This window comes from Ailuropoda melanoleuca, chromosome 10 (assembly GCF_002007445.2).
Source record: "Ailuropoda melanoleuca isolate Jingjing chromosome 10, ASM200744v2, whole genome shotgun sequence".
NCBI classification, from domain to species: domain Eukaryota; kingdom Metazoa; phylum Chordata; class Mammalia; order Carnivora; family Ursidae; genus Ailuropoda; species Ailuropoda melanoleuca.
In genome coordinates, this window is record NC_048227.1 from 38,128,225 (window position 1) to 38,150,018 (window position 21,794).

At 62.7% G+C, this 21,794-nt stretch overlaps 3 protein-coding genes across 12 annotated transcripts; 2 read left to right on the top strand and 1 right to left on the bottom strand.

Moving 5' to 3' along the window:
• The first annotated feature begins 6,391 nt into the window (after positions 1 to 6,391).
• CIAO3 (cytosolic iron-sulfur assembly component 3) lies at positions 6,392 to 14,228 on the top strand. The gene is made up of 11 exons (XM_002920170.3): positions 6,392 to 6,547; positions 7,694 to 7,789; positions 9,264 to 9,407; positions 9,682 to 9,814; positions 10,287 to 10,421; positions 10,704 to 10,822; positions 11,022 to 11,151; positions 11,778 to 11,850; positions 12,316 to 12,453; positions 12,914 to 13,071; positions 13,277 to 14,228. The coding sequence occupies exons 1-11, from the start codon at positions 6,482 to 6,484 to the stop codon at positions 13,513 to 13,515; spliced, it is 1,431 nt and encodes a 476-aa protein (XP_002920216.2). The 5' UTR covers positions 6,392 to 6,481; the 3' UTR covers positions 13,516 to 14,228.
• A 39-nt stretch (positions 14,229 to 14,267) lies between these two features.
• Positions 14,268 to 17,809, bottom strand: HAGHL (hydroxyacylglutathione hydrolase like). Of its 6 annotated transcripts, XM_034670693.1 has the most exons (10): positions 17,670 to 17,809; positions 17,320 to 17,354; positions 16,692 to 16,899; positions 16,283 to 16,347; positions 16,076 to 16,193; positions 15,891 to 15,999; positions 15,710 to 15,813; positions 15,373 to 15,474; positions 14,958 to 15,037; positions 14,268 to 14,697 (listed from the first exon to the last, which is right to left on the bottom strand). In XM_034670693.1, the coding sequence occupies exons 3-10, from the start codon at positions 16,794 to 16,796 to the stop codon at positions 14,529 to 14,531; spliced, it is 852 nt and encodes a 283-aa protein (XP_034526584.1). In that variant the 5' UTR covers positions 16,797 to 16,899; positions 17,320 to 17,354; positions 17,670 to 17,809; the 3' UTR covers positions 14,268 to 14,528. The 6 variants fall into 6 exon arrangements, with proteins under 6 accessions (XP_034526584.1, XP_034526585.1, XP_034526586.1 ...); XM_034670694.1 differs by lacking the exon at positions 17,320 to 17,354 and having other exon boundaries at positions 17,670 to 17,808; XM_034670695.1 differs by lacking the exon at positions 17,670 to 17,809 and having other exon boundaries at positions 15,373 to 15,471; positions 17,320 to 17,458.
• A 186-nt stretch (positions 17,810 to 17,995) lies between these two features.
• CCDC78 (coiled-coil domain containing 78) lies at positions 17,996 to 21,749 on the top strand. Of its 5 annotated transcripts, XM_034670688.1 has the most exons (14): positions 17,996 to 18,124; positions 18,335 to 18,421; positions 18,501 to 18,587; positions 18,785 to 18,937; positions 19,031 to 19,087; positions 19,187 to 19,254; positions 19,378 to 19,456; positions 19,534 to 19,659; positions 19,867 to 20,054; positions 20,120 to 20,291; positions 20,464 to 20,507; positions 21,248 to 21,314; positions 21,391 to 21,491; positions 21,585 to 21,729. In XM_034670688.1, exons 1-14 carry the CDS (start codon positions 18,065 to 18,067, stop codon positions 21,694 to 21,696), a joined length of 1,401 nt encoding a protein of 466 aa, XP_034526579.1. In that variant the 5' UTR covers positions 17,996 to 18,064; the 3' UTR covers positions 21,697 to 21,729. The 5 variants fall into 5 exon arrangements, with proteins under 5 accessions (XP_034526579.1, XP_034526578.1, XP_034526576.1 ...); XM_034670687.1 differs by having other exon boundaries at positions 19,031 to 19,254; XM_034670685.1 differs by having other exon boundaries at positions 19,534 to 20,054.
• Positions 21,750 to 21,794: the final 45 nt, after the last annotated feature.

The window sequence follows — 21,794 nt, forward strand, 5'->3', positions numbered from 1 at the left end:
GGGGGGGGTGTGAGCCAGGGCCCAGGGTTGGGGGCATGGGCCAAGATCAGGTTTGACCTGAGTGCCCACCTGCCTGCTGCCACTACCATCCCAAGCCCTGGGCTATGAGGCCCAGCGGAGCGTGTGTGTGTCTTCACTGGCCCCCCAGTGCTGGGGTAGCCTGCTGGGTTCCCATGTCCTCCCCCTGACCATCATCCGTCCCTAGCATGACTATCCTGGATGTCACCTTCACGCCTTCTCAGAGGAACAGAGGGGACTCATGCACAGCTAGATGGGGGTGGGGGGGCAGCACACCCCCAGCACAGTACGGCGGTACTGGGGAGAGGGGGCAATCACGGGGCTGACCCCAGGTCTCTACTTGGGTCCTGTTGACCCTGCCCCCGCTGGCTGCACTGGCTGGGTATCCGGGTCACTGGCCAAGATGAGGGCCGGCCCCACCCAGACACTCCCTGGCTTGCTTCCGGGACGCACTGGCATCTGTGAGTAGGGGGTGAAGGGGAGAAGGAACTGCCGTTTGCCCAGCTGACCCCTGTTCCTCAGGCCTAGTGGAGAGAACCCGGCCATGGGCTCTTCTGTGCTGCAGAGTGGTTCCCTACCCCCATCTCTACCAAGGAAGCGGGCTTCTTCCTCCCAGTGCCCCCAGCATAAGAAAGACCTCATCTTCTACAGAGTGTGGGGGACTCCCCAGCCCACCTACCCCCAGATGCTACAGCCCAAGCTAGGTGAGCTGGAGGGTATCCTCGAGGGAGAGGTTCAGGGCAGGAGGGAAGGGAGCCCAGATGGGGTCCTCTGAGGAGGGTCCGTGACCTCACAAGCTGGGACCTCTCCAGGCTCAGCTCTGGGGCCCAGTGCACAGGGTGACCCTCCCACAGCAACAGGCCAGGCCTGACGTTCACTAACCAATGAAAACACCATGCAGAGAAAACCAAGTGGGCGCCTGATGGCAAAGAGGCCACGGGTTCCTGGTCCTCCAGTCGCTGTGCGGGTCAAGCGCCCTGAGCTATCCGGGGGGCGGGGGTGCTGTCTGAGCCAGCCCCCCCCAGCTCCATGTAGCACCTTCCAGGGCCCTTGCAGAGCCATGGGAGCTGGGGAAGAGGTGGCAGGTGGCAGGCAGGACAGCATCAGAGGGGCCACACCCAGGGCCAGCGTGGGGACCACAGAGGTGGGGAGTCAGGAGGGCTCAGACATGGCAGCAGGGGAGGGATAATGCCCATGTCCCCCAAAAGCGCTGGCTGGCTGCCAAGGGGCCAGCGTGAATGCGGACATGTGTGTGACCCTCAGCCCCAGGGAGGTCTGGATGGGAGGCGCTTCCTGTCTCTGAGTCTGCCGTCTTCCCAGGGCCAGCACTGGGACCCCGACACCCCCACCAGGGGGGTTCCTGGGCTGACCAGCCTGCCATGAGCCCCAGGGGGGAGGGGCAGCGATGGCAGAGGAGGACCGCTCCCCCAGAAGCCAAGCTCCCAGACCTGCTGGGTCAGCCCGCAGAGCTGAACCACGTGACCCCCAGGCGTCGGTGGCCCGAGGACCCCGCCCCACCCAGCAGCCCCACAGTGCTGCCACCAGGCATGCAGGTACCTCCCCAGAGCCCCCCAGACGGCCCACTGGATGCCTTGGGGGCTGCATACAAACTGTGGGTGCAGCGGGGCCGCTGGCCTGGCCTGGACACGCTTTCGAGGCAGGCGCAGTGAAGAGCGCCACAGAGCGGTGGCCGACCTGCCACCACACACCCCGGGCCGGCTGGCAACTTAGCGAACCCCAGACATCGTCGGCTGGCGCAGGCCTGCGGTGCCCCACGTGGTGTGTCACGGGGCCTCACCAGCCTCAGGCTGCCCTCCCGTGAGCGCGCCGCGTGCTCGCCATACTTCCCGGCCACGGCCCATGGACCCTGCGACACAGCGTGGCGCCGCCAGGTCCCCAGGCCATCCAGCTCTCTCCTGCCAGCACCCGGTCAGGCAGCGGAGTCGGGGCTTCCTCCCTTCCTCTCAGCCTACCTGCTGGAGTGCCCCGCAGAGACGCAGCCCCTGCGGCCCACGCTTGGCCTCCGTGCCTGTGGTCACATGTGCAGCGGTGAGGACCTGTTGGCCACCAGCTCCTTCTGCTCTTCTTGCACCGGGTGGGTGCAGAGGGAGGACCCCAGGAGCGCGCGCGCCCTCTCTCTGACCCCACCTCCCCAGCCCCGGGCCCACGCCATCTCGCCCTTGGAGCAGCAGGTCATGCAGGCCTTCTCATTAGCTGCTAATTGCAGGCGCGCCAGGCCTCCCAGGGCCGTTGCCAGATTACACCTGTTGACAAGATGTGGCGGCCCAGTGGGAAGGCGCCCCGCGCTGATTAGGCTGCTAATGATGTGCTCATTGCCCACGGTAATTTCCTTCAACAAATAAAACGTCGTGTCTGTTCAGCCCAGGGACGGTTCTGGCTTCTCAAGGAGCCCAGGGTGCACCCACGGTTTGGGAGGCCTGGCGGGCTCCGACGGGGACACCTGAGGCCACGACGAGCCGTCAGCACTACCTGCATGTTCTCCTAAGAGAGGCTGCTTTCTCTCTCAATTCCGAGAATGAGGGGCACTGGGACCACCCTAATGCTGACCCACCCCCTGTGGGCCCTTCCTCACCCACCGTCCCAGGGCCGGCGGCGCCTCACAGGGCGTGGAAGGGTCTGCAGAGACCGGCCTAGAAGGCTGTGCCCCACACCCACCCAGACAAGGAAGGACACCCATGACCCACAGGGATCTAGGCTGATTCCCCCAGAAATCCCTGAGCACGAAGACCCTCACATGGTAAGGAGACACCTAACGGGCCCCCCCCACCAACAAAATAGTCCCCAGTTTACAAAAAGCATGGGGGCAGATTTCAAAGGCTAGAACTCCTTGTTTGGGTGTGAGGCTGGCCTTGTCCTACGTGACTGACCCGAATGACCAACTGACTGACCAACCGACTGACCCCTACCAGGCAGGGGCTTGTGCTGCAGCGGGAAGCCCCTCCTTTGTGGGCCCTGGTTGTCCCCCCGCCCCATGTCCGCCACGGGGGCCAGGGCCTCCACACAGGCTGCAAGTGTCTGGGTGGGTCCACTGGACACACAGACACCACAAGCATGTGGGCCGCTCCTCAGCGCACGTCCCTCCCCCTACACCCATGCGGAGCAGGGGAGCAAACCCCACTCCTACGTTCCAGCATCTTGGGGGCCCGGTAATATTGGAGAATGTAGTAAATGCTTTGAAATCATATGTTTAAGAAAAAATTTTACATTTTAAGTTTTTTATGCATTTAAGCAATTTCCACACCCAACATGGGGCTTGAACTCATGACCCCAGGACAAGAGTTGCATGCTCTTCCGACTGAGCCAGATAGGAGCCCCTAAACATTCTTTGGAAAAGACAAAACGCCTTTTACTTTTCCTGACCCTGGATTGTTGTACTGCACACGGGCTGTCTGCCCCCCAAAGACACCTGCTGGCTCAAGCCTGCCTTTGGAGACAGCCTGGCAGGTGTGGTCCATCCCAGCCCCACCCCCTCAGGGCCACTGCAGTCCGAGTGGGAGGTGGGCTATGACCTGGGGAGACACTTCCCATGATGCAGCTGTCCTCTGACCCCGAGGGTCTCACAAAAACTTGGACATGAGGGCTGTAGACGGTTGAACAGTGCCCCCCAAATAACAAGAATATGTCCCCCAAACCTGTGAATGTGACCTCACTTGGAAATAGGGTCCTTGCAGATGTAACTAAGTTGCGGGTTTTGAGATGAGATCATGCTGGGTAGTAGGCTGGGCCCTGAATCCAATGACAGGTGTCCTTAGAAGAGAGGAGGAGACACACAGGAGCCCTGTGACAGAGCTGCGGAGGTTGGAGAGACGGAGCCACGTGCCCAGGGCTGCCCGGGGCCACCAGGAGCTGGACCAGGCAGGAGGGATCCTTTGGAAGGGCCTGCCAACACCTTGGCCTCAGACTTGGGGCCTCGAGAACTGAGAGAATAAACTTCTGTAGTTGTAAACCCCCCGTTGTGACCCCCTGTTGCAGCCGTGCTGGACACTAACACAGGACCAGGCCCTCCGACGGTGAAACTCTGACGTCCACCTGCAGGAGGCGACAGCAGCTCCATGCACCTCGGCAGAAACCGTGCCTGCTCCCACCTAGAGATCTGCTGGCCAGCTTTGGGCAAAGGGGGTCCTGGGGGCACACCCAGAGCAGGCGCCAAGCTCTGCTTCTGTCCCAGCGCAGGGAGGGGTTGCCCACACCCAGCTGCAGCATCTGGCAGCTCCCCAGACTGGCTGCAGAGCCCTCAGTTTCCCCCATGTGTGTAAACCCTGGCATTGCACATGGGAAGCAAATGGCAAATACTAATGATGATGATGAAACAATCTGCAGGTGTGAGAGCAGGTGCACAGAGGAGGCAGGCATGGTGTTGGCTCAAGAGCCTCGGGGTCCCCAGGGGCCTTGATCGTGTGTGTGTGTGTGTGTGTGTGTGTGTGTGTGTGTGTGTGTGTGTGTGTGTTATCAGAGACCAGAGACCTCCGGTCAGATTTTCTGAACCAGATGCTGTTTCGGTCACCCAGGCACTCCACAGGGACAGCGGGTCTGAGGCCTTGAAACCAGGTGTACTCGGGGACACTCGCTGTCCCAACCTCTTGGAGCCACCTTGGGGCAGCCAGTGTAATTGAGATATAGACTCACATATCATACAAGTCACCCACTTAAAATGTGCAATTCAGTGGTTTTTGATACACTGTTTTTAAATTGTAGTAAAATGTATGCAACAGAGTTTGCCACGGTGAGCGCGTGTATGTGCACGAGTCCGTGGCGTTAGCTGCATTCATGGTGTGGTGCAACCAGACCTTTACCCCCAACACTTCGCATCACCACACACCGAATCCCCCTCCCCGGGCCCTGGCAACCTCCCAGCTACTCACTGCCTCCGTGGAGTTCGCTACTCTGCACACGTCCTAGAAACGGAACCCTGCAATGCGGGGCGTTCTGTGTGGGTCCTCTCCCCTAGCATCCTGTCCTCGGGGGTCATCCACACGGTAGCAGGAGTCAGTGGCTCATCCCGCTTTATGGCTGAGCACTAATCCGTGGCAGGGACGGGCCACAATATGCTTCTCCACTCATCTGCTGATGGGCACTTGGGCTGTTCCGACCTTTGGTCCGAACCGCCCTTTGCTCCCCTCAGTTTGCGCCTACACACGTGGGTTCCGGGGGACAGAGGGATCGAAGCCCGCCCTGCACAGACACGGGTTCTGACATCTACGTGCTGCACTCCCCATTCCAGCGTTGGGAGGGCCCTCCCTGCACCCCCAGCCTCCGCCAGAGTCCCTCCCGTGTAAATCGTCTCCATCACTCCCGCCTAACTGATCTCATCCTGCCCCCAGCTCATGGGCACCTGTTACTCTCACACATTTTCCGTAAACCTTCTCTGGGGCATTTCAGTGAAGCTAAGGTTATTTCGGGCTCACCTACTTCTAAGAATCACTTGGGATTGTTCAGATTTCAGGCATCATATCTCAGACCTTGTTCAGGTGTTGCTAGGACAAGGGATGGGTAGGGCCTGGAAGCCCACCTGGTAGAGCTGTGGGGGAAAGTGTCCGTCCCCGTCGCCCCCCCATCCCCCCCCCAGGCCAGCTGCGGAACAGGAAAGGCCTGTCCTGGCACCAAGAGGAACAGCCCCAGCAGGTGGGCTCTCTGGACCTCCAAGAAAACCCGCAGGCAGGTGTGGGAGTCACCACACACGCCCACACCGGGGCAGGAGCTCCAAGAAAAGTGGGAGCACAGGCCCGTCTGGGCCCTGAGACTCAAGGTTACCCCCATGTTCTGGGGCTGAGCCTGCTGGGGCACCGACAGGGCTGGGCCCAGCGGGGTTCGCAGGACACACAACTACCGGAGTTCTCCGGAAAGCCCCAGTAAAAAGTGGTCATTAAATTTCAGCCTGGACTTGACGCGATGCGCAGGGGCTCGAGACCGCAGTCTGACCGGCAGCACTCCCGCGGCGCCGTCTAACATCTTGTAGGGAAATGGAGTTTGCCCCAGCTGGTCTCCGAAGTAACAGTAGAGGGCGTCGGAGGCCGGGACAGAAGCGCCGCGAGCGCCCTCCCGGAACCCCACGGCTCGGCGCCGAGCCGCTGCCTGTCCCTGTCACTCACTCCGCAGCACAATTTGGGTGCCCGTGAGTGCCGGGCACCCTTCTGGGGTCTTGAGGGCCCGTGGGACCAAGTAAAGCAAGCCCGCTGCCTCTGCAAGCTCCCAATACCTGGCCGGCAGGTGAGCCCTGGGCGGGCGACACGTCACTCTTGTCCACTTGGCCGCTCCGCCCGTGCCCAGGAGGCGGGGAAGACCACAGGCTCCTCCGCGGGGAAGGGTCCGCCAGCAGGGGGCGCACGCCCTGGGGGTGGGCAGACGCGCATGCGCCGCGCGGGGCGCTTTCCGGCAGCGTGGCGGAAAGAGCGTGCCGTCTCGCGCCGTTTGGCGCCCCGAGCCCAGCGGCAGTACGGCAGCCATGGCGTCGCCCTTCAGCGGGGCGCTGCAGCTGACAGACCTGGATGACTTCATCGGGCCGTCTCAGGTGGGCCAGCCCGCGTGGGCGGCGGCCGTGTCTGGGGCGGGGCCCCTCTGCTCCCTCAGTTTCTTCCCCTGAAAAACGGGACCGGAACCCAGGGACCCCCGCCCGCACCCCCCGGGTCCCCGGCGCTCTGGCCAGCTTCCTGCCGATGGGGAACCGAGGCCAGGGACGGCGATGCCCCGAGCCGGGTTACTGCGCCGCAAGGCATCCAGGAGCGAGGCGCGGCCGAGTCCGCGGGTGTGGGGTTGGGGCGAGCGGGTGAGGGGCGTGCCGAGTGCCCCGTCACTGGGGGTTCCCGGAAGCCGGGGGAGCCGGGCAGGGCCGCCTGAGTCAGCCCGCTGGGCAGTGGCGTGCTCGGGGCCGCGGCTGGGCCGACCCTGTCCGCTTCCTGCGGTAGACGGCTGGGACGGTCCCACCGGTCTGGAAGGCAGGGGACTTGGTCCCCTGGAGTCACCTGCCCTGACTGCCCAGTACCCGGCGGGGTGTGTGGTCGTCGTGGACAGAGCTTGCCCCTAAGGCAGGCAGGACAGCTACACTTGAAAGTGGGTGTCGTCTTACCTAGTGTACCTGCCTATCACGCGCACCAGGGCTGGGAGGGCCACAGCTCAGGAGTGCCGGGGGGAGGGGACGACGAGGGGCCAGTCACAGCATCATGGGCAGGGCTTTCGGGCCGGATCATCCCTGGGAAGGCAGTGGCCAAAGGGGTTCCTGTAGTGACAGTGAGACCCCAAGAACTTGGGGAGTTGGGGAGAAAAATGAATCCTTTCACTGGGCACCGGGCAGGGCAGTGACCGCCAAGCAAAGCGTTCCTGCAGAGGTGCAGAAATGGTGGTTCCCGGGTGTCCTCTCAGTGGCCAGTCCACCTGCTGAGCACAAGAATAAAGGTCAGAGCCGGCAGGCAGCAGAGGGTTAGCGTGTGGCCAGTAACGCCGGCCTTCATCTGACCGTGAGCTACAGAGTGACCGCTAGTGTCAGCAGGGTGTAGAATGTGTGTCCCGTGTGCAAGCAGGGTCAGCAGCCATCCTGCTAAGACTCCTTCTGTGGCCGGACGAGAGGAGTCAGGCGTGGTGGCATGACCATCAGGTCGCCCCTCTTCTTGGGGAACCTCCTCGCACTCAGACCCCCATTTGGGGTCTCTTCCTGATCTAGGACTGCATCAAGCCCATGAGGGTGGATAAGAAGCCCGGTAGTGGCGTGGCCAAGATCCATATTGAAGATGATGGGAGTTACTTCCAGGTCAGCCAGGTAAGTTCCAGCCCAGATGACCAAAAACATGTTTTTGCTGCTCTTTCCAGTCACGAGTACAGTGATCATGAGACCTTTCACAGTGGTCAGATTCACTGTCATCAAGGCCAGGAGCGCAGGGATGGGGCTGGCACTGGGGTGGAGGGGCACAGAGGCTGAACATGGAGCTTGACTTGTTCTGCAGAGGGGGCTCTTTTTGCAGCGATGGTGGTTCCTGTCTTCCCTTTCCCTCTCTCTCTGTGAGTTCCAATTGTGGGGGATTTTCCAGTTCAGACAGCTTGTTCTTAGGGAACACCTGCTTCTTGTCTAATTACGCAATAACAAGATCCTCGTCTGAGGGGTGTCTGCTGTTTGGACCCTCAGGAACATCTGTGCCATCCCATGGACCACAGGCACAGGCACGCTGGCCTAGGAACTCCTCCCAAGCAGGGGAGGAGCCTCAGGGTGGCACATGGTAGGGCTGGACCAGGGGATCAGACATTCACAGGGAGAGAGCCGGCCGTTTGCTCAGGCCAGGGGCATGATCCCGCAGCACAGCACAGGGAAATGCCACCTCAGGGCTGGAGGAGTCCCACAGGTGAAGGGGTCCGGGAGAGGAGGGGGCGCCAGGGGGCCCTGCCATTCGAGCAGCAGCGGTTGATCTGGAGGGAAGCTGGGAAGCTTGACGGTCTCTTGGCACAAAATCAAAGCCTGGGCTTTTAGGCCCATGTAACTCTAAAAACAGGCACTGAGCTCAAATTGCGGCTTTGGTGTGAAGCGCAGCCCTGAGGAGCTGGGCTGGGAGGGAGTCCCGGTCTCCTCAGCTCTCTGGTCACCTTCTGGGCCCCTGCGGCTTGCCCTGGCTCAGACCCTTCCTCAGTTTACAGAGGGAATAAAGGGGCTCAGCTGGCATTGCTTGCCTCTAGGGAAAGTTGCAGAACATCAGCCTGGAGACCCATATTCGACACCAAGTTCTGCATCTGTTTGGCCATCTGGCTGTTGCTGCCCGCGTGTGTTCCCCTCTCTGGGGCTGGTGCTCCCTGGGCAGAGCGCCACCTCACTCTGCCTTCTCCCCCTTCCTCTCAGCCTTGCCTTTCTCATCCTCCCGTCGGAACCTGGCCTTTGACGTTTTCCTGTCTCCACAGCCCCACAAGTGCAGACTAGGAACCTGTGCAAGTCACCCACTTCTCTGCAGGTTTCACGCCCACCCTCTACCCCTGACGGTCTACAGGCCTTGTTAATACGACTCTGATGTGCCAGCTGAGCGTGTGCCAAAGTTAGAATGTGATGGAGCTAGAATATGTGTAGAATGTATGTACTTCTGTGACAAATATTTAACTTTTAGAAATTCAGTGGCATTCAAAGCCAGCCAGCTACCATGTTGGTTGTCGGTGTTGCGAGCCAGAGAAAAAAGGTTTCCTGTAGGTTCCATTATCCCAAGAGCTCATGTCCCTGTGCAGAGGGCCCTGTTGAATACCGGGTGCTGTGCTTCCAGGATGGAGGGACTCAGAAGCTGGAGAAGGCCAAGATCTCACTGGATGACTGCCTGGCATGCAGTGGCTGTGTCACCTCAGCGGAGACCGTGCTCATCACTCAGCAAAGCCACGAGGAGCTGCGGAAAGTTCTAGATGCCAATAAGGTAAGTGGTGGGCGGTCCTAGAAACTTTTTTAACCTGACGTCAACCCCAGTATCCTTTGTTCTTCCGTCAAGAGCCGCTGATCTCCCGGTGACCCCCACGCTTTTAAAGTGGCATCAGTGGGATGTCAGTGAAGTACTCGTCATTCTTCACAGTGAAGTGCGGGCCCTCCGCGTACACAGACATGACGCGCCCTGAGAGAGGCAGGGCGTGCACTCACCGGCAAGGACCTTATGTGTGAGACGCACTGAGTGAGCACAGTCCCTTGCTTTGCAGACGGCGGCCCCCGGTCAGCAGAGGCTGGTTGTGGTCTCTGTCTCACCCCAATCCAGAGCGTCACTGGCCGCAAGATTTCAGCTGACCCCTACAGACACTGCCAAGAAGCTGACTGCATTCTTCAAGAAAATTGGTAGGCACCAAACGTCGTGTGAGCACTGTAGTGCAGCGTAGGGCGGGGGGGGGCATGAGGGGGCGCCTCAGGCCTCCGAGTCCCTGAACTCAAACACGCCAGAACCGTTCCGAGTTGACGGCAGCCTGAAGTTTTGATCTGACACGCAAGAACTGTGCCTTTTAAGAGCGAGCCTTCTGAATCCTCTCTGCTCTCCCGGTCTGGAACTCGCCCGCTCCTCACGTTGTTTTTAAATGATCGTCATCAAGGCCCATTTCCCAGGTCCCTGGCAGGCTCCGGCTCGGATCGACTTTCGTCGACCTCTGTGAGCCAGGAGAGCCAGGACCTGGGCTGGGAGGTCGTGGGCTGGGCGCCACCAGGTGCATGGCTGGTCGTGAACAGCCACGGTGGGAACAGCTCCCTGGGGCGAGGTCGGTAGTGCCTCCCGATTCAGCCGCCCTTCATGGGGGTGAGGTGGGTGCTTGCTTTCCAGGGGTGCACTACGTGTTCGATACTGCCTTCTCGAGGAACTTCAGCCTCCTTGAGAGCCAGCGAGAATTTGTGCAGCGGTTCCGAGGACAGGCCAACTCCACACAGGCCTTGCCTGTGCTCACGTCCGCCTGCCCAGGTGTGTCCATGCTGCTGGACGCGGGGAACGGGGTGCTGGGGGTGGGAGGTACTGCAGGCTTCTGGCAAGATGGCCTCCTTGGCAGAAGGAGCCGCCCTGAGAGTCCCTTAGTTCCCCAAGACAGTGATCTCACGGATTCTAGCAGCACAGGACAGCGAGAGCAGAGCAGGGACATTCTGTAACGGGACCCTAACTCCTTGTACAAGCTGGTCCAGCCCAGAACGTCCCGTCACTCACTGCCCAGCTGGTGAGATGCTCCGTTTGTCCCTGTGTCGGCCTCAGGCTGGATCTGCTATGCTGAGAAGACACACGGGAGCTTCCTCATCCCTTACCTCAGCACCGCCCGGTCCCCGCAGCAGGTCATGGGCTCCCTGGTCAAGGACTTCTTTGCCCAGCAGCAGGTAACGGGAATGTTCCAGCTGTGAACAGTTCAGTGCCATTATCCTGAAAGATAAGCCAAGACCTACAATGTCCACAGAGCCGTACAAATACCTTGGTCCCATCCTGGCCGCTGGCTGGCTACATCACCCCCACCTTACCCGATGGGCCCTTTTATTGTTGCGTCAGGCAGCGACTCCACATTTCCACATTTCTCGGCAGCGTTTGACCCCCGACAGGATCTACCATGTGACGGTGATGCCCTGCTATGACAAAAAGCTGGAAGCTTCCAGATCAGACTTCTTCAGCCAGGAGCACCAGACTCGTGACGTGGATTGCGTGGTCACCACAGGTTGGGTCCCGCCGCCCTGAGGCCGGGCAGGGGTGGCGTTGCCTGGGTCCTCCCATCGGCTCTGGCTGGACCTGCCATCCCCTGTGCACGGGGCACCCCCGGCCCTCCGCGTGGAGCCAGGTCCTACTTCGCAGCTGTTCCGTTGTGTCGGGGACCTGTGGCCGACAGGCCCCCCGGCTCTACCTGGGCGTTTGCTCTAAAACAGTCTGCATGGGGAGGTGGGCAGAGATTCTTGTCAGCTGCTCTGACTCATGTGGGTCGCCCCATTTCCGAGTTGAGCAGCCTCACAGAGACTCCCAGGTGCTTAAAATACAGGAGCCCGGACAGTAGGGGGGAGGCCTCCCTGCAGAACAGGTGCCGCTGTCCACCTTGTGGGGAGCCGTGAGCACACCGCTGCGGGCACACCCTGGGGACGGGCTGCGGGTCTGGGGAGCAGGCTGGCTCTTCCGAGGGGCTTCAGAAGTGGGTCCTTCCTCGCCTCTGCGGCCGGGTTCGTCCTGCACCCATGAGCCAGGAGGTGGGCGTCCGGGTGTCCATCTGCTGGGGACTCAGGTGATGTGGGTTTCCTCGCTACTGTTTTTACTGAGATCCCAGCTGAAGACGTCTGTGCTGGGGTCTGCTTGTAGGAGAGGTCTTCAAGTTGCTGGAGGAAGAAGGAGTCTCCCTCTTGGAACTGGAGCCGGCCCCACTGGACAGTCTGTAAGTCACCTGCTAGTGTGGTGGAGGCCGGCGTCAGGGTGCCCCTGCTGTGGTTTTGGGGGCTGCAGGTGTCCTGATGCGTGAGCTCGTGGGGTAGGCAGTGCCCCCTCCCTTCCTCTTCCCCACCACGGCTTCCTTCTAGTTGGTCCCATGTTTGCCCTGTGGTCTGTCTTGGTGTCCACAGAGGTGGTCAAGTTCATGAGACGGCCAGGGGACAGCTAACAGATGGTCATCAGAGCTGACCCCAACTTGACACAGGTCTGAGCTCCCCAAAGCGGGTTACTCAACAGAGGGACAATCTTTCTCCCACCTGGGCTACTTGGTGACACCCAGACAAAGCTGCCAGGGTTTGGACTCCTTTCCCATTTAGAAAGCAACTCCTTCAAACTTGAGAGATAGAAGTTACCTGAAACCTCCGTGGACAGCAGCCCTTGCTGCCACCTGACGTCGTGCCCTGCTCCCCAGGTGCAACAGTGCGTCTGCCCAAGAGCCCACCAGCCATCGGGGCGGGGGTTCCGGGGGCTACCTGGAGCACGTGTTCCAGCATGCAGCGCGGGAGCTCTTTGGAATCCATGTGGATGAGGTCACCTACAGACCGCTAAGGTCAGTGAGAAGGGCTGGAGCTTGGGGACAGGGCAGCCCAGTTGGGGCAGCCTTGGCCCTGGGTCTCCTCACTGAGGTGGGCTTGGAGGACAGCAGGCTGGGTTTGGCGAAGACCCAGGGCACCAGGTAGGACCTGAGCCCTCCTCTCCGGCCACAACTCTACAGGGCTCTGCCTCCCCATCACAGTGGCTGAGAGCCCCCAGAGGCCATGGTGGCAGGGCCTGTCCCGACATAACGCCTCCTTCCACAGATGGGGGGCCTGGGGTTGCCTGACCTCACCACGCCTTGTGGCCATCCTCGGGAGGGAGGGGGTGCCCATTCTAAAGATCGGGACACGGAGCAGGAGTGAGCTTTCTGCCCTCCCCTTCCGTCGCCATCCTCCATGGAGGAGCCGGTCAGGGTGGCACGTGTGCCTGCAGGGGTGGGGAGCAGGAGGGAGCCCAGCCTGTGCTCCCCTCAGGAACAAGGACTTCCAGGAGGTGACCCTGGAGAAGGAGGGCCGCATCCTGCTGCACTTTGCCGCAGCCTACGGCTTCCGCAACATCCAGAACCTGGTACAGAAGCTCAGGCGAGGGCGCTGCCCGTACCATTACGTGGAGGTCATGGCCTGCCCCGCAGGTAGCTGTGCCACGGGGGCCTGTTCCAGCACCAGGGCTGCGGGCAGGGTCCCGCCAGGGCAGGAGGGGTGGAAGTGGAGCCCCGTCTTCTGCCCAACCTGGGTGGTCAGGAAGCTCAGGAGAGCAGGTGTGGGAAGGGGTGTGCTGTGCCCCGTGTGCAGGTGCCCCCTCATGACCGGGTTCGTGTGGGTCCCGCTCTGCTACAGGCTGCTTGAACGGCGGAGGCCAGCTCAAGGCCCCCGACGCGCCCAGCAAGGAGCTGCTCCAGCACGTGGAAATGCTGTACGGCATGGTGAGGACGGAGGCGCCGGAGGACGCGCCTGGTGTCCAGGAACTGTACGAGTGCTGGCTGCAGGGTGAGGGCTCAGAGCGGGCTGGCCGCCTGCTGCACACAGGCTACCATGCGGTGGAGAAGGCCAGCTCCGGCCTCAGCATCAGGTGGTAGGAGGCCTCCTCACAGGGCTGCCGGGCCCAGCCAGCCAGTCCAGGGACTCCCATGAAGCTCATGTCCTGAGACCCCAGGGATCGCCCCCAAAACACTGAGCTGCAGGGATGTGTGGGAACCCACACACGAATGGCACTCAGGACCCACAGCCAGTTAAGTTGACCTCCAGCCTGCCCTCACCCAGACTCCCCACGGCGGGAGGCCAGGGGTTCCACAAGGTCCTAGCGCCTCCTCATGGGCCCAGGTCTGCGAGCACTGTCCTTGCTGATCCTGCCTGGAGACCTAGGTGAGGCCCAGTCCCGTGGGCAGCTTAAGGCAGAGTGAAAGTGGGACTCCTCATCCCCATTCCTGAAGTCACCCCTGAAGCTGGGTCTGCCAGGCTGCTGGGAAACCCTCCTGCCCTGGACGGCAGGGAACGCTAGCCGGAGAGAAGCACCCAGCCCACAGCACCCCATGCTGGGGTTGGCGTACCTGCCCCACCTGGAACTGAGCATTGAGGACGGCATGGCCTCTGGGACCTGACAACGTGCACTTCTGGGCAGAGTTCGGGCGGGAAGCAGGCTCTGTTAGAGAGACTCCGTGAGATCAGGCTCTAAGTCCATCTCCACAGCTAGGTCCCCACTTATGGGGGTGGGTGAGAGGGCAGATCGGCGTGAGCCCGCCAGGGCTATTGCCACAGAGCTCCCGATTTAATAAAAGGATCTCTCTGAAAACGGTTCCAAGTCCAAGAGTATCCACCAGCATCAAGAAAGCACCCTTTCACAGCTTTATTCAAAGTTCCAAAGCCCTGTGCACCCCAGCACACTGCTTCCCAAACACCCAGGCCTCGGGGCTCACATGCACCTCAGAGAGGAGCCTTGCATGTCCAGTGCCAGGGTCCCCACCCTCCAAGGCTGGACAGCCAGCTGGGGAGGGCCATGGAAGTTTCCAGAGGCAATCCTCCCATGGGCTCAATCGGCCGAGGGTTGAAGGAGAGATGTGCTGCCTGGCCCCACAGTGGGTCCACTTGGGGCTCACTTCTGTCGAGGTGTGCCCAGGAGCCCCCACTGCAGTGCCAGGAGAGCCCGGGCCTGCGGCTGCAGCGGCTCAGCCGCCCGCTGGAAGCTCGCCCGCTCCTTGCAGAGTGCCTCCAGGACCTCCGCTGGGGCCGCTTTCCCCGTGAACTTGCGCACAGGCTCTTCTCTGTGGGGAGAGGGGATGCTGTGGGGAGTGTGCTAGGGAAAGGCCAGGGGGTGCTGGCAGAGGACACTTAAAGAGCAGCCGCTCCCTGGTGCCGGTCAGCCCAGTAACCAGTCCCCTGGCACTTCCTGCAGTGCCCAAATGACAGCCAAGGAGGACCAAAGCACAGCAGATCAGCCACAAGGCATCCTGCTCTGGGGTGCAGCCCCTGGGGTGGGCACGGGGCCCCCACAAGAAGGCCTGGGACGCCGACCAGTACTCACGCCACCCTTAGGAAGGGGTTGTAGAGGAGCTCTTCGCACAGGGTGGAAGGCACTGTGGGCATGTCGTCCTCGTCCCTCTTCTGGAATGACCACAGGCCCTTGTCACAGCCTTGTCTTGACAGCCCCAGACAACTTGGCTCCACTCAGCCCTGCCCCTTCCTAGGGGGCGGGAGCAGAAGAAGGGCTGCCTCGCCCCATCTGGCCCTTGAGGGCAGCCACCCCTGAGCCAATCCTACCAGCTGCCCAGGCCCCTATCCAAAGCCACCCACCCCTCCCCTCCCCAGAAGGAGCCTGTCAGTGGTGGAACCTGGGCTAAACCAGGTCCAGTCATGTCTGACTCCCCCTGCAGTGCCCCGGTTCCAACCTTCATCCACCCTCGAAACCTCTAGGAGGAGAGAGGGAGGAGTGGCCGCACCTTGGCCCACGACAGCTTGGCTCTCACGTGGTCATTGCTGGGCTCCACTTTCTGTGCAAACTCAAGGTTGCCCAGCGTGTGCTCGTGGCCACAGAACACCTTCTGGAGAGAGGAGGCACTCAGGGGATGCACAGTGCTGCCACAGGCAGAGATGCGGGGAGGCACTCACCCAGGCTAGCCTGGCCCCCTCTGGACCCCAGCACCCCATGCCTGGTCTAGCTTGGCTTCTCGGCTGATGAGTGTTCATTCCGCACCCCCGTGGCACAAATCAGAGACAGGGCGTGCAGGTCGTGGAGGGCAGCTGGACCCTGCCGGAGGGGAAGGGATGGCCGCTCACCGTCTCCGGGGGCAGGCTGCCCAAGGTCTCCGTCAGGCTCTCATACATCTGCTGAGCTGTGCTCTCCAGGCGCAAGCCACAACCAGCCACCGACAGCGCATCCCCTGGGGAGGACCGGCGGTCAGAGAAGGTGGAGCAGGGTCAGAGGGAGGCGGGGCTGGTGGGGCGGGGCAGCCAGTACCCGAGAACACCGCGGGCGGATCCGGACACTCCTCTTCCCACAGGAAGTAGCTCATGTGGCCGGAGGTGTGGCCCGGAGTCAGGAGACAGCGCACGTGGATGGCCCCAAACTGCGGCAGAGGGGCGGGCGGCTGGTGAGGCGGGAGGGCCCAGGGCGATTCCCCGCCCTCCCGGGCGCGCGCTCACCCGCAGCTCCTCGCCGTGCACCAGCCTGCGGGTCAGCGCGCAGATACGCTCGTCCGCGCCCAGCACCGCCAGCCCGGGCCGCAGCCGCGCCAGTTCCGCGTTGCCCCGCGCGTGGTCCCTGCGGACGGGCGGAAGCAGAATCACGCCAGGGTCGGGGTGGGGCAGGGACGATGCCCTCGCGCCTCGGCCCGCCCCGACCGCGCTCACCAGTGGTGGTGGGTGGTCAGCACGGTGGTCAGTGATACCCCCTCCCGGCCCACGATCTCCAGCAGCTGAAAGGGACGGGTGTTAGGGAGATTTGGAAGGGTCGGCTGGCCGCCCCCCGCCCCCCGCTAGGGCGTCAGGTGTGATGTACACAAAGTCCCAGGCGGGCCAGGGGCCGTGGGGGTAGGGGAGACGCAGCAGACAATAACGGAGTGCCCAGGGCGAACGACAACAGTTAGGCACCAGCGAGGGCGAAACGGAGGTCAAGTCCTAACTTCGGGGCCGACCCAAGATATCGGGGAACGGTAATCGCCAAGTACCCAGAAATCAGAGAACAGGGGCAAGGCCTATTTCAACCACGGCGGTCGGGGGACCCCAGTGGCCCTCCCCGCCGCCCACAGGTTACCCTCACCCTCTTGGGCACGGCCACGTCCACGGCCACAGCCTCCCGCGTGTGCTCCTCGATGACCAAGTACATGTAGTTATCCTCGAGCACAGGGATGACCTTGACCTTCATGGTCGCAGAGCTCAGGCACCACGCGTCTTCTCCTCGAGAGGCCCCCCAGGCTTCGGAACCTCTTCTTCAGGGCGGGGGCTTCCCTCTCCGGACCAAGGCAGGGCTGTGCGAGGGAGGGCTCAGCTCTACACACTTTAGGGGCCAGAGAGGGAGCCCGCTCGCTGCTCCACGGACTTCCTGGAGGACCGGTGCGGAAGCCCACGCCCCAAGCTCGAGCCGGGCCGGCCAGTACGGACGCCAGCACCCAGGGACAGCGACGCGGCCGGCGCCGCCAGCCGCCGCCGCCGCGCAGGCCTCGCCCCCACGACGACACCGCCCGCTTGACCCGCAGGCCACGCCTCGCGACGACGCAACCGCCCGGGCCCCGCCCCTCCCGCGCCCGCCGGCCCGGCCTTCCCCTTGAACCACGCCCCCCGTGCCACTCCGGGCGTCGCGCCTAGGCCCCGCCCCTCTCCGGCCCCGCCCCGCCCCCCAGGTTCCCATCCCGTCGCGGCGCGACACCGGCCCCGAACCGTTTCCTTACCCGCAGGGGCTGCGCCAGACTACTGCGCCGACCGCCTGAAAGATGGCCGGACAGAGACGGGCCTCAGGCGCTGGCCACGGGGTCTGAACGCAGCGCGGCGCTCGACACGTCCGCCGCCAACGGCCCGTGCCCGGGCACAGGAAGCAAACGTGCGCGTGCGGGGGCGAGCGCGTGCCCGACGGGGGCCGCACGCACGTCCGCGTCCGCAGCGCCTAGCGCTGCGGCGCCGCCTCCGCGAAGCCTTCCTGGCGCCCGGGCTGAGCCCGTCCTCCTGAGCCCCCAGCCCCCTGACTGGAACGTCTGCGGCCCGTTCCCCCAGGCTGGGGACGGCGAATCTGCAGGTTGCTCACCTGCCCATCCCAGCGCCACACAGAAGGCGTCTGCTGTGTGAACCCCCATGGCGGGGCACGGCACCCTGCGTGAGGACAGCAGTAACAGCCGCGGCCGCTCCCTTCTGTGCTGGGCTTTCTCATGAACTCCTGGTTCCATCGGTGCCCAGGGTAAATGCTGCGGCGCCAGTCTGCACTTCGCAGATGAGAACACGGAAACCAGAAAGGCGGGGTATCTGTAGACGGAATGAGCTGAGAGTTCCCCTCCCTGACTACCCTCGGGGGTGGGGCCCCAGAGACTCCGGGGAACAGCAGGGGACCAACAGAGGCCTTGGCAACACAAGGCACCGTGTTGCAGCAACAGCCCAGGAGGCAAGGCGGCCCGGCACTTGGGGAAGCCAGGGTTCCTTCTGCCTATGGAGCATGCGGCAGCCACAGGCCCCAGGCCAGGGCCCCCACCTGGGGCCATTGGGAATGTGAGTCCCTCCAGGACACTTCCGCTTCTGCCATGGGGTCGGGGGTCCTCCCTATCCCCTCAGAAGCCAGGAGAAACTGCCCTAGCTCAGACAGGCTGTGTGTGGAGGGGGTATTGGGAGGGGGGAGTGCGTGGCTGGTGGCTCCTTGGGAGTGGAGGCCACCGCCCAAGCCTGAGACCCAACTGGGGGCTGGGGGTGATGCCTCCCCAGGTTCTGCCACAAGCGGAGGGCTGGACAACCAGCCTCAAGACAGAGCTTCCCTTGGCTCTAGAGCTGAGTGAGGAACAGCGACTGCAGGTGCGTGTGGGGGCCCTAGGGTGCTGGCTAGCAAGAGGGAGGGTCCCACAGGCACCACCACTTACCTGGCCACCCACAGATCTCCAAGGAGTTGGTGGACCTGCAGATCACAACTCATCACCTGCGGGAGCAGCATGAGGCTGAACTCTTTGAGCTGAAGAGTGAGGTGGGTGCGGGTACGTGCCCACGTGTGCCAGCCCAAGCACACAGGGGAGGGTGCCTACCTAGCACCAGTGGTGTGAGGGGTCCAGGTACACCCCTGTGATTGTGCACACTCATGCAGTGTCTGTGAGTCCCCATGTCTCCCGTGTGGTGTCCCTGTAGGGACCCAGGTGATGCTGACCTACTCTGGTCACCCTGCAGGTCCTCCGGCTGGAGAGCCGGGTGCTGGAGCTGGAGCTGCATGGAGATTGCGCAGCCCCCCCAGAGGCTGGCTTGGGGCACCGCCAGGAGCTGGCACGGAGGCTCCAGCACAAGGCCCATGAGCAGGGACACTCCATCCACCATAGACCCCAGGTCACCACGAGCGCATGGAGGGCCTGGCTGGGTGGGAGCCCAACAGGGGTGCAGCGGAGGCACAGTGAGGCTGGGACCGGCTCTCCCATACAGGCACAGCCTGAGGACTTCCCGACCCCTAAAGATGAACAGCAGAAACTAGGGAACAGCGTGAGTGTGCAGCCACCTAGCCTGGGGACCTATCCAGATTCCTCCCAGCCCAGGGTGGTGTGGGGCAGTGCCAGGAACCCGGAGCTTGTGTACCCGCAGCTGCAGGGAGGATGGAAGCGACTGCTGGAGCAGCACGAGGCCCGGGAGCAGGCACTGGAGGCCCGTGTGTGAGTGGCTGCCGCACTTGGGACGGGGAGGATCCAGTACCACGCCAGGCTCAGAGTGGCTCTTCCCAAGAGCAGAGGGAGTCCCCACCCTGGCCCACCTGAGCTTCACACGCATGTCCGCAGGGCAGACCTGGGCCTGCGGCTGCAGGGAGCCCAAGAGGAGGCCAGGACAGCTGGGCAGCGACTAGCTGCACAAGCCGTGGTGAGGCCCAGCCCTACCCACTCAGAGATCTAGTAGGAGGTGTGGTACAGTCAGCAAACGTCCGCCTCCACCCCCAGGTGCTGTCTGCCTGCCAAGGCCAGCTCCGCCAGGCTGAGGCAGAGAACGCCCAGCTGCAGCTGCAGCTCAAGAAGATGAACGAAGAGTACGCCATCCGGTTGCAGCGATGTGCCCGAGCCGTGGCCGTGAGCACTGGGTGGGGTGGCCCTGCGGTGCGGGGGCGGCCGCGCACCCTTGGGAGTCCAAGCCTAGCCTGGGTGTGCTGGACTGCTTCAGGGAGACCCCGTGGGCCCCGCCGGTGCACTGCCAGGTCCGCTCCGCAGAGAGGATTGTGGGAAGCAGTGTGCTCCCGGCAAGCCCCGCCCTCCCCAGCCCCGCCCCATCCCCTCCAGGAGTTTGCGAACGACGCCGGCCCACAGCCGGCAGCCGCAGCCCTCCGGACATTCCTGGAGACCACTCTGGAGGACATCCGGGCCGCGCACCGCAGCCGTGAGCAGCAGTTGGCCCGGGCTGCTCGTGCCTACCGCAAGCGCCTGGCCTGTCTGAGCCGTAGACATGAGGAGCTGCGGGCCGCCCACAGGTGGGCCCCTCTCTGATCGGGCACCTGGGGTGGGGTGGCCCTATGTGACTTGGCATGTGCCTTAGTGTGCGGCAGGTGCTGGCAGACTCCATCGGGGCACCCGGGACCCCCAAAGCTACTTCTGATGCAGCCACCTCAGACCTCGAGCCACTGCCTCTGCACCTGGTCACCGAACTTGGCCACCCAGGAGAGGACCGGGCCAGGCTGGAGACGAAGCTCCGGAAGCTCCCGGCCCAGGCAAGCTCTCCCTGCTGCCCTACACTGGCCTTGAAGCATAGCACCCCAGAACACACCCCAGGCCCATCACAGGCTCAGCAAAGACCCACTCCCTGAGCAGCTTGCCTCACTGAGCCAACAGAGAACCCCTACCACGGCCCACCAGGCTCATGCCCTGCTCTTGTTCCTACAGAAGGGACCCAGTGAAGTCTCCCAGGGGGGCACATCAGAGCCACAGTGAGTACCCTGGGTGGGTGGCGGGGGACCTGCAGGGCGGTCATTCATTTATTCCCCCAACTCGAAGCCCTGGGTGGGTTTTTTGGTTGCAGTGATGAACAAGGTGGCCCATCTGTGCCCTCGGGTTTTGGTCTGTATGGGAGACATCAATAATCACAGAAAGTCAAGTGCCTGGGTGAAGTGGGGCTCTGACAGGAGAGGGGCTAACCTTGAATGGGAGGGTCAGGGAGATCCCCTGAGGAAGGGGCAGTTCAGTGAGACCCAAGGGACCTCAGGATGAAGAGGTATGGTGGACAGCCAGCAGAGACCTGGCCCGGGGAAAGGACAGGGGCAGACTGCCTGGTGACTTTCACAGCCCTTGCTTCTGGACCTCCATGTTCCTAACTGCGATGGGCAGGGGCTTGTGTCAGCTCAACTCCCAGGGTTTTGAGAAATAAATCCCTAGAATGGGGGAAGGTCCCCCGTTAACATCTGTACAGCACTGGGGTCACTGTCTGCCCTTGTGGCTTAGCCCTCTGTGAGCGGCCAGCGGGCCCCCTGGGCCTGGGCTGCCCTGCCACCATGTACTGTTGGCTCAAAGGACCAAGCAGAGCCCATGGTGGACAGGTGGGCCCGTGCTGTCTTGACCTTGTTCTCAGCAGGCAAGTGAGGGATCTAGGTGCCCCAACTTGAGCAAGGTGATTGGTCAACACCTGGCCCAATGCTGGCCCTCAGACCTGTCCCTCCCTCTCTCCTTGCAGGGGCCAGGAAGCTGCATCCTGGGCCCAGATCCACCAGAAGCTCCAAGACTTCTCCCGTGGCGCCCAGGTAACAGGCAAGGCCTGGCTCGGGGCCCCTTCTCACACTTTGTCCGGCCTCACAGCTTAGGCCCTCCCCACGCCAGGCGGAGCTGGAACGCGAGCGGGCGCAGCTACTGGTACGGGCCGCGATGGCTGAGGAGCAACTTTCTGAGCTGCAGGAGTATGTGGCCCAGCACCTCGGCAGGTGGGCTGGGTGTGACCCGAGGGCCTCAGTCCCAGGCAACAGAGAAGGGCTTGTGCAGTCAGGCAGGTGACTAACCCTGAGCCCTCCGAGCAGGTACAAACAGGAGGTCCTGAGGCTCAGGAAGCTTGCAGGTACAGAGGACGCCTGGAAAGCAGGGGCCACACCTCCAATCAAGCCCCAGCACCCAAAGACCCGAAGCCGCTAGCAGTCGTCAGACTCAGAGCAGAACCCTTCGCGGCCAGCATGGAGGTGTCCTCACAGCAGCCCCTGTGGGGGCGGTGCCATTCCACCCAGCCCTCCGCC